The 13,270-nt window shown below is 41.6% G+C and overlaps 1 protein-coding gene across 1 annotated transcript in view; it reads right to left on the reverse strand.

Moving 5' to 3' along the window:
- Positions 1-7,726: 7,726 nt before the first annotated feature.
- Positions 7,727-13,270, reverse strand: part of MANSC1 (MANSC domain containing 1) — a gene marked incomplete at its 5' end in the record, with an annotated part of 6,366 nt that continues 822 nt past the window's right edge. Inside the window, 2 exons of the mRNA XM_010288033.1 lie at positions 7,727-8,718; positions 12,485-12,625. Coding sequence (XP_010286335.1) covers positions 7,727-8,718; positions 12,485-12,625 — 1,133 coding nt within the window. The remainder of the gene's footprint in view (positions 8,719-12,484; positions 12,626-13,270) is intronic.

The following is a 13,270-nucleotide window of genomic DNA, read 5'->3' on the forward strand; positions in this document are numbered from 1 at the left end:
AAGGTCTCCCCAGAGTCTTCTCCAGGCTGAACAACCCCAACTCTCTCAGCCTGTCCTCATAGAAGAGGTGTTCCATCCCTCTCATCACTGAGATGGCTCTCCTCTGGACCTGTTCCAACAGGTCCATGTCTTTCTTGTACTGGGGACCCCAGAGATGGACGCTGTACTCCCAGCGGGGTCTCACCAGAGTGGAGTAGAGGGGCAGAATCACCTCCTTTGACCTGCTGGCCACACTTCTTTGGATGCAGGCCAGGGTATGATTTACTTTCTGGGCTGCAAGTGTACATTGCTGGCTCATGTCCAGCTTTTCACCCACCAGAACCCCCAAGTCCTTCTTGGCAGGGCTGCTTTCAATTTGTTCATCCCTCAGTCTGTATTGATACTGGGGATTGCCCCAACCCAGATGCAAGACCCTGCACTTGGCCTTGTTGAACCTCATAAGGTTCACAAGGGTCCATTCCTCAAGCTTGTCCAGGTCGCTCTGGATGGGATCCTGTCCCTCAGGCATGTCAACCGCACCACTCAGCTTGGTGTCATCTGCAAACTTGGCTGGGGGTGCACTCAATCCAATTTGTCATTAATAAAGATATTCAACAGTACGGACCACTGAGGGACATCACTTGTTACTGATCTCTATCTGGACATTGAGCTGTTGACTGCAACTCTTTGGATGTGGCCACCCAGCTAATTCCTTATTCATTGAACAGTCTATCCGTCAAACCTGTATCTCTCCAATTAAGCAACGAGGACATACTGCACATACTATAGCTTTTACAAAACAGCAAGGTTTGGGCAACCTGCACTTGCTCTTCCTTTTCTTATTTGGTTTACCAAATAAGAAGTAAACGAAGTCTTTCCTGGAGTGACCTATCTTGTTTTACCAGGACCTGCAGCCAAGTAGTTTCTAATTAGGATCTAATCAACATTCAATCAGGTGAAAATTAACTAAAGGAAAAAAATAATCAGGGTCAGTTACAAAGCTATAAACTTCACCCCAAAAACAAGACTCTTCTTTTTAATTCACTTTTCAAGCCTACTTTTCTTCTACAGTCTCAGTTGGAACATAATTGTCAGCACACAGCAGAACAGGTACAAGAACCCATGTCTCACTCGGAGACAGTTACCACTTGCCAGCAGATGCACGGTAACGTGCTGCTGTGCAAAGTCATAGACCCCAGCTCCTGCATCTACCCACTTTGACTCCATCTGGATGGCTGCCCAGAATAACCTTCTTCTATGTTCCAAACACCTGATGTTTTACAAAGTCAGGAGATGCTCCAGATACAAGGAAGTAAGCTGCACTCTAACTGCTTGTAGCACGTACGCGCTTTATTGGTTGCCGTTTTCGCTACTGCTGGTGTATGCAGACCGAGTTCCTGGAAATCACTTTCATTACCAATTGATGGGGCGGCCATTGGAGATGTCTGCTGTCACCAGTGATACCCATTTTTGAAAATGGCAAAAAATATCATGGCACTTGAACTACCCTCAAACTCACCCTTGAGATGGCGTCTCCAACGTATTTCTGGGAAAGCTTACACTCTTTGCTAGACATAGCACGTGGATAGATTTCAGCATTCAGGCCTGTCACTTTTCAAACATTACCATCCTTTAAAATACTCACTTGAATGAGGTGTACCCATGCTTTACGTATTTGTCGGTGTAGGAAAGCCACATGTGTATCTTGTTAAGTTTAGTAGGGAGCAGCATAGCGTGAGCTGTTCTCACTTGTTTAAGAGTATACCCACAAACAAATCAGTTTTTGCCCTTTCTAAAATGGAGTGCTCCGTAAAGGCAGCATATAGCATGTGCTAAATCTGGAGTCTTTCCAGCAGTAGTGCCTGAGTTATCACATGGTGGAAAAACATTTGAACTTATTTAGTGCCCTGAAACAAAACAAGAACAACATTGTCATAGTTAAATACTGAGAAGCAGCTGGGAAAATGGTCTTTGGGCTCTTTCAGAAGTTTTACCTCTGGGCTGAGAAGTCCTGTCATCCTATAAGGCAATTGTTTTGGAAAGTTATGAGCCACTAAGTGGGAGGCCTTGACTTACAGCCATAAGCTATGTGCTGGAGGACCTCCCACTGACATCAACAGGAGTTGCACGCACAAAGACAGAGCAGCACACAGCCACTGAAGTAAAGGGATCATCTCATTCCTAACTTACTTGGGCTACACAGGACTTCTGTAGTGCCAGTGGAACTTAGATTTAAGGATGGGGTAAAAAGGCTCTTTCATAAAAGCAAACAGAAAAACTTACTCAGAACCTAACTAAACAGCAGGCAAGCCTACAGGCAATCTGTGTCATAGTGAAGGTTTTCGTACCGTCTTCCTAGCACAAGAATCAATATTTGAACTTTGTGTGAATTTTCAATCTAGATGTTGTTGCGAAGAGTTGCAAAAGTCACAGTGTCAAAGTCTAAGCACCACTGATTGCATCCTTCTTTCAGTGTAAGTGGGTACTGGTGTGTAACTGGTAAGTGTACTGGTAAGTGTAACTGGTGCTGCCCCCGGTGGCTTTTGAACGTTGAGCCAGAACTCAGCTGCTTCTCTGATGTGGCAGATACCAAAGCATCTTACAAGTACTTATACCTTATATAGCTATCCTAACCATCCTAGCAATGTGAAGAAAACACCTTTGTGGTCTTTGGACTGACTGCTCAAATCAGCAAATGTTTCAAAACATGCCTGTGGTTTAGCCAGTCTAACCTACAACAGCTTGAAGTTGTTCTGGATGTTAACTGCTTGTTACATTTCTTTGAGAAAATACAGAGTGCACAGATTATCTGATGACTATTCCTGGGTGTTGTCAGTATGTTGGAATTTTCACTTTTCTATTAAAAACAAAGCAAACCAAAAAGAAGAAGGATCAGAACACCTTAGACATGGCATACCTAAACTCTTTTGCCACTTAAGACAATGACATTTTATAGGTTGGAAAGAGAGGAGTAACAGAACTGAAGCTAATGCACAACCCTCAGGATTTTTTTTCGTGAAGTGAGCCAAGAGGAAATGACTTCAAATTGTGCCAGGGGAGGTTTAGATTGGATATTAGGAAAAATGTCTTCACTGAAAGGGCTGTCAGGCATTGAAACAGGCTGCCCAGGGAAGTGGTTGAGTCACCATCCCTGAAGGTATTTAAAAGACATGGAGATGTGGTGCTTAGAGAAATGGTTTAGTGGTGGACTTGGCAGTGCTAGGTTAATGGTTGGACTTGATGATCTTAAAGGTCTTTTTCAGCCTAAATGATTCTATGATAATATACAGGAAACAGTGATCCACAGTAGTTGTACTGAAATGTAAAAGTACATTTATTCGTTGTTTATAATATCAACCAAACACAGAGGACAAAAAGCAGTAGTTTCATGCTTTGCACTTTGATATCTTCAAGAAGTGTAGAGACCTAGAAGAAAAAAGGAAGTTTAGACTGTGAGATTAAGAGTGAGTGTAGGCTTCCTGAAGATGAAAGAAAATTTTCAATATATCCCAATCCTTCAGGGGTCCTACCCTGGCTGGTAAAGCACCTGGGAATAGCATGTACACTCCTGAAAGGATGTGCAAGACTTTTAAATGATGAGGGGATGCAGCTATCCCATAAATATCAATGAACAAGGAGGTAGAGAAGTGTATCACCTATATGAGAGAATGAGTAATGCATAGGAAGGGCCCAGCAATCTAGGCCAATCTCGGGAATGTGACAGAGCACAAAGTACAGCTCCTCTATATGAAGGGATACTGTGTGGAAAATGTTGACTGCAATAATGGCACTTTAAACTCTATGTTTGTATCAGCATGGAGTGTGGGTTGGTGGGATCAAAGCAGCACCTAACAGTGTCATCAGATTCAAATCCACAAAGATGGGTTTGTACGTGGAAGGAAACTGAGATTCAATTTTGAAACTGTCTTCTCATGTAATTCTTTTTCGTTTTTTTGTTTCTGTTGGTTGGTCAGTAACTTACTTGAAAGAATCCTGAGTATAAGCATTTCCTACTCTTACAGGAATTACAATACACTGAAGCACTATTTGAAGAGAACATGCCATACTGAGTTTGCAGCCTTTTGAAGTAGGGACTATGCACTCTTCTCATCCATCTCAAACAGATCTGCAATTTATTTCTTTATGATTAGTTGCAGTGGTTATAAATTTGGGCTTTCTATTTGCCTTACTGTGCAATACCACAAAACAGTTTTGTTCACAACAGTCTATATTTACACACCTTATGTTTGCTCAGCACTATAAAGCAACAACATGAAAACAAGCAGCTATAGCATTTATTGCACTCTCCAGGTGATTAAAGTCCATCAGCTTTTGGCCTCAAGCCATAACGTAACTGGTTACCTTCAGAAAGAGCCACCCCAAATGCACAGGTTATCATCATATCGTGATGGCTGATGATCCAGTGACATGAGTGTGGTGCACAGCTAAGACCATAGCAGATGTCAGTGGAAAAACAGAAGAGTGCACAGAAATTTTAGCTGAACAGTGTTGAAAAGCATAAAAAGCTGGGTGGATTTTTTACAGTTACTCTGTCTCACTCCTTTCTGTTTCACGATACAAGACCATTATCCAGACAAATAAATAAGCTCCAAAAATGCATATAATTAAGCAGTATAGTTGAAAGAATGATGATAGGAAATCTCTCTCCCCTGCTCTGTTAACTAGCAATGCCAATACGTGACTAAAAAACAATGCAATCTGATTTAATATTATTAAAACAGAGAGGATAATATGCTTAGTTTTCATAGAATCATAGAATGGTTTGGGTTGGAAGGGACCTTTGACATCCAACCCCCCTACAATGAGCAGGGACATCTTCAACTAGATCAGGTTGCTCAGAGCCTCATCCAACCTGACCTTGAATGTTTCCAGGGATGGGGCATCTACAGCTGTTTACTACTACTACATGATATAGTAAGAAGTTTTAAAGGCGTGTGTATATAATCCTCCACCCAGAACTATCCAATAAATAAAACAGCTTACCTATAAAACATTGTTGCAATGAAATAGCCATTGATTGGAAAGTTAAAAACCAATCTAATTAAAACATTTTTAAATTGCATCCTCAAAACTTGTAAGTTCTATTTAATAAACTGTTGTTGCCCTCTAGTGTTCAAACACAGCTTGTAAATGCCTCTCCAGAAAGATCCAGACTGGTCACCTAACGATTCCGTTTGCTCTTAATCCAACAAGACCAATGGATGGGGGAAAAAAAAGTGTGTCAGTACACCTGCCTAGAACCTACTTGCCTTTGCTCAAGCATAAAAAAGGGCTTTTAATGTAAAAACTTTTAAAGTCATTTGTTTCAGTCAAAAAATTGTGAAAGGCCACTCAGTTTACCATCCTTACCAAATTAGTCATGGTACCTGTGCCCCTCTCTGCTTTACTTCTGCCACTCCCTGTGCTTGATATACGTTGCTGTTTAGGTTGGAGGGCAATGTTTCTAATGGTACTAGCCAAATACACACCAGTGCTCTGAATGGCTCTGAGATATGTCTGCCTGCCTTCTCTCAAACCTGTTTCTACTGTACTGTACCACATCAATTAATACCAAACATCTCTCCGTCCAACAAATTAGTTATTACAGCAGATAGGCACAGTGAGGATTCAGGGGTTGTTCTCAGTACCTGTCCTGCAGCGAGCTGCCGTGATGGCATCAGCAAGGTAGAAAGCTGCTCATAAAGTTGTAGTTCTGAGAGAAAATTACAGTCAACCTCAGATCTGCACCTGCATTTTTACAGCCCACAACTGGGCCTAGTGCTTATAATTTTATTAACTCATTTCCCAGAAATATTGTTCCCCCTTGTCATGTTCCTTGACTACAAACCTTTGAAAATAGCTATTTAAAAAAAAAAAACACCACCAAAAAAACTTAAGGTTAAACAAAGTGCAGTCAACAGACAAGCTGATGGAACTTGAGATACTTTTCTTTTGTAAATTTGTTCACTTTTAAGAGGTTATCCAGAATGCTTTTCATTTAAGCATTGTCAGACTTAAACAGTGTAGAAAACCAGCTGGTTTTGTATCTATAAAGCAATTTGCAGCCCACCCCCATATAATAAGAATTCAACTTCTTGACATCAGGAGCACTGACTTTTCTTTGATCTTTGAATAATGGAATTTTCAGAGAATTTTCTGTATAAAGTTATTGTTAGAGCTCTCACAAAACTTGCCTTGAGGCCATTTTTGGATCACGCCTGCTTCCCACTGCACTAAGCCTGACAGATCTAAGAACCCCTTGGACATGAGTCACGTTTCATATTTTGTAATAGAATTCTTTTCTTGTATTCATGAGACACCCTTCCTTCTCTGTCTTGATGTTTGCTGTTGATTATGCTGCCCGCCACGTGGTCTCACTTTGAAATGAAGTCTTCCATTCTAAAAACAGGTTTAGACTGGGTATGCATGAAACGAAATGTGAATAATACAAACTGGAAGTTTTGTAGCAAACAGTAGATGCTCATATGTATTCTCACTCATCTCTTGTTGCAGAGGCGGGGAAACATATGGAGCAGCTACGCTTATTACCTATCACATGAAGGTGACCCTAGAAGTGCAGCGGGTGTGCTTGGAGAGCCGGTAAGAGCTCTGTGTGGACAGGAGGGACAGCAAGCCCAGCACCGTTGCAAGCAGCTCTTTCGGGAGCCATCAGCCTGGTGAGGGAAGTAGAATGCCAGAAGCACGAAGATAATGCAACCTTGTTCATCCGCTCCCGCTAGGAAACTTCCTCGAGGTTGGCACCCTCCTACAACATAGCCACCGTTTTCCTTTAAATCTTTTTCACCTCCCCTTAGATGTTCAGCAAACGGAGACCACACCTTTCTGTGTCTTCTGCCAATAATATAGCTGTTGTCTTTGCTAAGCCCCCTCACAAGTTTCTGCCTGCTCTGCGATGAGGTGTTGAGTCTCAACTGTCAGGGATTTAAGCGTATTAGAACAGATTCTCTCTCATGCATGTGCCAAGTCACTTGGTCATGCCTTTTGCCACAAAGACCTTGACTGCGGCTTGCTTCACTTGGATACGATAAAACCCCTTTCTCTCTGATACATCCCGCAAAAAAACCAATGTGCTACAGGTGGTGAGCTCCTTGGAAAGGGCAAACTCACATTTGCAGCATGCGATTTTAAAGATAGCTTGTGATGTATGCAGAAAAAAACATTGAAGATACATATATATCCATAAACTATATATAACTAAGGAAAATTAAGCCAACTATGTTATGTGTACTACAATTTTTACTGTTTGCACCTAAAACCATTTGGATGCAAAGCTCTACTACTAAGCATTCCTTTAAGGCTACAGATAGAGTGAATAGGATTGCCAGACAATCATGTAACACTAGGGCATTTGGGTGCAAATAGCATTGAAAACAGTCAGGTGCTGCACAGGTACTCAATTTATTAGGTGTACTTCTATTCCACTAATCTTGTCACAGTACAGATTAAACTCTTCAAATGCTTTTTCTCCTTTAATATAAGACCTTCTTAGTTTAACTTGGATTTTAGAGTTTATTTCCTGGATTTAGTAATAAATCAAAAATGATAGACATTACAGTTCAGTGTAGAGAAAGCAGTTCTCTTCCTCACCAAAGCCATCTGTCACTTCCCCATTAGTGGCCAAAAAAAGAATCCATCCTCTTCTGAGATTTCAGTATCTACTGTTCTGTTTCAGAGTTGTCCTCTCAAAGATGAGAGATGCTCCTCACAATCTTGTTCCCTCTCTCCATCATACATCAGCATACATTCCATTGATCAAGTAATCCAGCCTGGTATAATGCCTCTTCTGAAGAGATTCATGTATTTTCTTCCCGGTCAGTGCAATAACTAGCAACAAGAGTATCACCCCAAAAAGCAAAGCTGCTACGAGGCTGCTTTTTTCTGCCAGCTGAATGACACCTTTCTCTCTCAGAACACTCTCTGGCAGATAGCTTTCTGAATCAGAGGAGTCATAACCCTGAAGGTCATTTTGGGAAGCCGTGGGGGAATCACTAGTAGACAGAATGAAACCTGAAAAAGAGAGAAGAGTAACATGGCTGGTATCGTTGGAAGAGGCAACTGTTGACTCAGGAGGGATGGCTGGAGTTCTTAGTTCTGATGGGGCGGTAGCAGATCTGGAATTTGTTGTCACTTGTTTGGTTGTAGAAGAAGAAGTTGTGGAACTGGAAAGAAGAACATGAGTAACAGTGATGCTGGGAGCAGGGATACCAGGTTTAGCTCTAGTAGTCACAGTAGGCAGAAAGGTAGCTGTGGTGGTGGTGGCAATAGTAGGTTTAGCACCAGCAGGGTGCAGAGAGGTTGTATGAGATTCCAGTCGGGTGGTACTTGTAGGCAGGGTAGTAAGAGTAGTAGTGTTGGGTTCAGGAACACTAGACTGAGTGGTGGGGAATGAAACAGAAGGGTTTCCAGTGTGAACAGCAGAAGACGTATTTGGTGGCAGGTTAATTACTTTCTGCCTTGGGATGGTGTCTACGCTCTCAGGATGTTTTGCCCTTTGAGATTCAGGGAAAAAAGTATGAAATTCAGTGTTGTCTAAATGCTTGGCCATGTGGTTCTGGAGTTCAGATGTCTGATGAAAAACAGATTGTTGCAAAGCAGCGGTACCACTCTCATGGCTAGTCTGACTGCGAGAAATAAAGGCTCCAGCATCGGAAGGCAAAGAATTTCCATTTGAAGAAAAGTTCTCACTTTTGAAGGATGTATCCTCCAGGGCATGGGTGTCTGGAAACAGAAAGGAAATACCAGTATTTAATTATTAAATCTATTTTTGACTACCACTCTAACAATTTGTATTTCTTGGTAAGAGAGATATAAGGGGGCTCCAGAAAGTAATGACTAATGAAACTGAAGCATCAAGATCTTCCTTTACAATACGCAGAGTGACTTTTAAATTCTGCCTGTGTCATAAGACCTGTCAGCCTCGAGCCCAGGCACACCTGAACCCTGACTGCAGCTTCTTTAGAATTCACCTGTGCAGAGCGATCATCCCAATCTGATTGATTTATACTCATATTGCATCCGTGTAAGCGTTTATTTACAGGTGAAAAGCAGAGTGCGTAGGTCCATTGCCTTCAAACCATTCTCAGCCTCTGTCAGGCTGTTAAGAAGTAGATATTAGCAACCTCACTTTTATTTGTCAGATGCACACATTTCCACCTAGCCGAGATGATTATATACTCCCCTTTCTTGTAATATCCAAGCACCCTGTGACTGCTTGACATAATTCAGTTCACATACAGCAACTGTCTTATGATACAAGGTGGCAGTAACATCCCCATTTTATAGGCCATTTTATACACATACTGATTTGTAGGAAAGACCTGAGCTCCTACTGCATTGCTGTAGGCCTGCCATGTCTTTCTTCCGAAAGACACTGCTCCAAGAGTCTCCAAGGTATTTGCAGTGAAGGCCTCCACAAGGAGCAGACTACACTTTATTTCTCCAGAAGTCGATATGTATTCCTTGCAAAACAGGTAAGTGAACGTCATTTAATAGAATTTGGAAGCAGGGCAACCATTTCTGTTATGTGACAGAAAGTCCATACAAATGATAATCCTAGCAGCTACCTAATTCTACATAGGTATTATTGAGAGAATTAGGGTGAGCATGAGTTCTTGGAAAGACTGGCTAACTGTTATGATTCAGATTTTTATATATATGTATTTCTTTATTATATTTATAATTATTATGTATATATTCTCATTCAGCTGCTGCACAGAACATTTAAAAGGGAACGTGCTCACAAGTAGTTCTGACTGTCACTCATGTATTTTTTATAGAAACAAAGAGGTTTGTTAACTGCACTGGGATTGAAATAAATAACAGAAAGTCCATGACATTTTCATTGTCACTTTTTTCTCAAGTAGGAACTCTTATCTAGAGGGATGGATTTATTTCAATTTTATTATACATACAAAGAAGCCTAGTTGGCTGCTGTCTTAGTATGTATTTCCAAGCCTCAAGACTCCACAAAAAAATGAAGTGCAAAAAAACCCACCAAAAACAACAAACCAAAAACCTGGCAATGCTTTAAACAAGAGTACAGCAACGACTTCCCTTGAACCACAGACACCAATTTTAATCCTACCCTTCCAGTCAGGCACCAGCCTGTTACCAAAGTAAGCTCCTATATAGAGATTACGGACTCCAACCTCAAGGCCTGACTTAGAGAAAAGCCATAGTCTGTTTTCAGAGAATGGCTTTAAAATAGCAAAATGTTCAGTTATTTCGGAATCAGAAACTGTATGGCCAGAGAAGCCCAAACTCTTGGCTGCTTCTGCAGCTCTGGACACATTTCCACACCCGTGAGGAAACGGCCTGTCACCACCACGGAGTTCATCCCCAACTCACTTTGTCCCTGTTCCCGATACAGTCCCACGGACGCTCCCCCCCGTGCGCTTAAACAAAGAGCGGACGTGGCGTGACAGCTACAAAGCGCTTGCAGCAGCCTGCGTCACCCCCCGCGCGCTCACCTGGGCAGCAGCCAGCGAAGCACGGAGCATTCACCCGGCGTTCAAAGGCCGGGCGGAGGGAGCACCAGGAGGGTATGTAAGTACCGCTGCTACTCTGTAGCGCTCGGGTTAATTAACTGCCTGCGCTAACTAACTCCACTTCCCATTGTCAGCATCAAACATTGACTGGATAGTATTCTTTGCCTCCATTTTAGACTACAGGCTCCCAAATGCAATTGCCCAAAACTGTCACATGCAAGGTACAGCTGGGGTACTAGGATATATAACGCTGGCTGGTAAGAAAGAGTAGGGGCACTGCACAAGTCAACCTTTAAAAAGAGATTAAAAAACCAAAGCGGTCCTGTTGATGTCTCAAATCCAGTAAGCTGCATTAGAAACCAAACTTCAGGTTGTCACTCTTGAAAAACAAACTAAACACTTCCTGAGCATACTTTGTTAGAACCCATCAGTCTCGCCTGGGTGTCTTACTGGGGTGGAAAAGGCAAATGCCACAAAAGTACTGGAAGAGCAGGAATTGGGAATGTTACTTCTTTTTCAGCAATAGCTCTTTGCAGTTAAGGACCAGGAAATGTTTTACTTCCCAAGCCATACATTGTTTCCATTAGTTAGCACTCACATGAATAGTTAAAAAAAGAAAAACCAAAATTTAATTACTAACATAGCATTAGTATTTTAAGTTGCTTTATTACCAGTAAAGTGTCTTTCCCCCTTTTAGTTTGGTTTTCAGTGTAACTTATGCAGATTCCCATGTGAAAAAAATGATGCTTGAAATATTTTTAAGTACCAACACTGCTCAGGTGTTTTCCTTGGTGCTACCTTTGAAAACTTACTAGGAACATAAGGTAAATAAGATAGCATAATCTTTCCATAATTCAATGGTCACAGAAGCTAAAAAATGCAAAATGAAAAATAGATGGTATATGCAATCAAGTTGTAAACTGAGCATTACACTACATGCAGGATGAAAGCAGAAGCAGGATTACATGTCTTGTTTCTTTGCATCCCCTATATTCTTCTAGGTAAGAAAGCACTGGAGAAAAGAGTAGTGGTAATGATAATTTTACAGGCATGCAATTCATTTTTTGCACACTGCTTATGCCTAATTCCTGTGTAATTGTGCCTGCACAAAAATATTTGGTAACATTATGTGAATAATGTTTCTACATATCCTGTTGTCACTCCTTGCATAGTTCCTCCCAGAAAAGTTCTTGTTTTCAGTAAAAGTTCAGCCTCTGGAAATAGGAATTTTCTGCTTTCTCAAGCAGCCACACTGAAACCACCTTAAGAACTCTTGGCAGGAGGACAATCTAATTATGAGTTTCTTATCTGAGTCGTTCAAACAGGTCTGGTGCAAGTCAACGTCAGTCAACTTGCTATTAAAAATCCCACAGCATAAGACAGATAGTGAAAGATTTCTGATCGTGCAGCCCACATGCCATAAAGCTTTGAGCGTAGTCCTTTTGCACCTGCACTTCAGGTTCCCTAACTGAAAGCAGAAAATAATGATTACTATTGCCAATTACTCCGTAACATCACAGAGGTGCTCTGAGGCTTGCCCAAAATTTGCTTGGTGTTTCTGCTTGTGTGTATATAGTATTCATCAGCATAGCATGGATCCTTTGAATATGCACGTGGCTACAAGGGCATTGTATATCCATTGCTTTCAGCGATACTCTTCAGCGTTGCATACAGCAAATTTTCCTTCTTGAACACACCAAGATGGAAGCAGCTTCCTTTTGTTTTAAGCAAGGGAAAATTACGAGGATTTCTGAATCTAATGTGAAGGAATTTCTTAAGGGCCGGGATGTTATTCCAGCTGGGCCCATGGAGGACCTCACCACACACTTGCCCGTCCATCTCCCACAAAGCAAAAAAGCAGCATTTTCAAATTACAGTGCTTAACTTAGAGCATTTTACTAAGTATGCACCCCCTAAACATTTTCTGGTCACTACTGAAAAGTCACAGGTGCAAAAATCAACTAGTGTGGGGATCAGCAGCTTTTCCTATTATTTACCTCTAGCTATCTTGTAGCTCACAAATGTTGTCGCAGGTTTCATCGGACAAGCGTCTGTGCTAGGGCAGTAAAACAGGTAGCAGTTTGGATGTGTGCTTGTCCTTCGAGCATCAAAAACCATGAAATTACACTTCTTGTCTCCTGCAAAACATGACATATACATATTTCAGCAATAAGAACTCTTATACCACCTTGATAATAAGCTCTGGTCTGATAAATTAGTTTTTTCTCGTGTAAGAGGAAAACTACTAATATATAGCATTCCTACAGGAAAAACAGCCCATGACTGCAAAAGAATGGCCATGGGCCAGTACATGAAAGGTCACACCTTCCTCTTCCTGTACAAATGAACTTGGGGAAATAATGAGTCTAATCCCTCATCCTCCCCTCATGCATACCACACTGGCACCGCTTCATACAATAATTTCTCACTTACAAATCCTCATACATCTGAAAACCTCCTTGATATACTGATGGGGAAGCAAAGGATTTATACACTTTTCCCCATCGCATCCCAGGAATCGCTTGGGTTGTTGCTGCTTGGGAGGTCGCCTTTAACACTGTCATTCCTACTTGCTGCTCACCCTCCCGCTGCTCTGAGAGCTTGAAGCAAACCAGTCTCGGAGAAGGGCAAGCACTCTCATTTTTGGCTAAAATTAAACGTAGCACAAAATGTGAGTTACCTTACAGCACGCCTATTAAATACAGCTTATGCATCTTGGAGTTTGGGCGCCTGAGAGGTTTTAACACTTAAAACTACTGCTCTTTCTCTGCTGCAGCTCTTTC

This window comes from Phaethon lepturus, unplaced genomic scaffold (genome assembly GCF_000687285.1).
Source record: "Phaethon lepturus isolate BGI_N335 unplaced genomic scaffold, ASM68728v1 scaffold4795, whole genome shotgun sequence".
Classification (NCBI taxonomy): Eukaryota; Metazoa; Chordata; class Aves; order Phaethontiformes; family Phaethontidae; genus Phaethon; species Phaethon lepturus.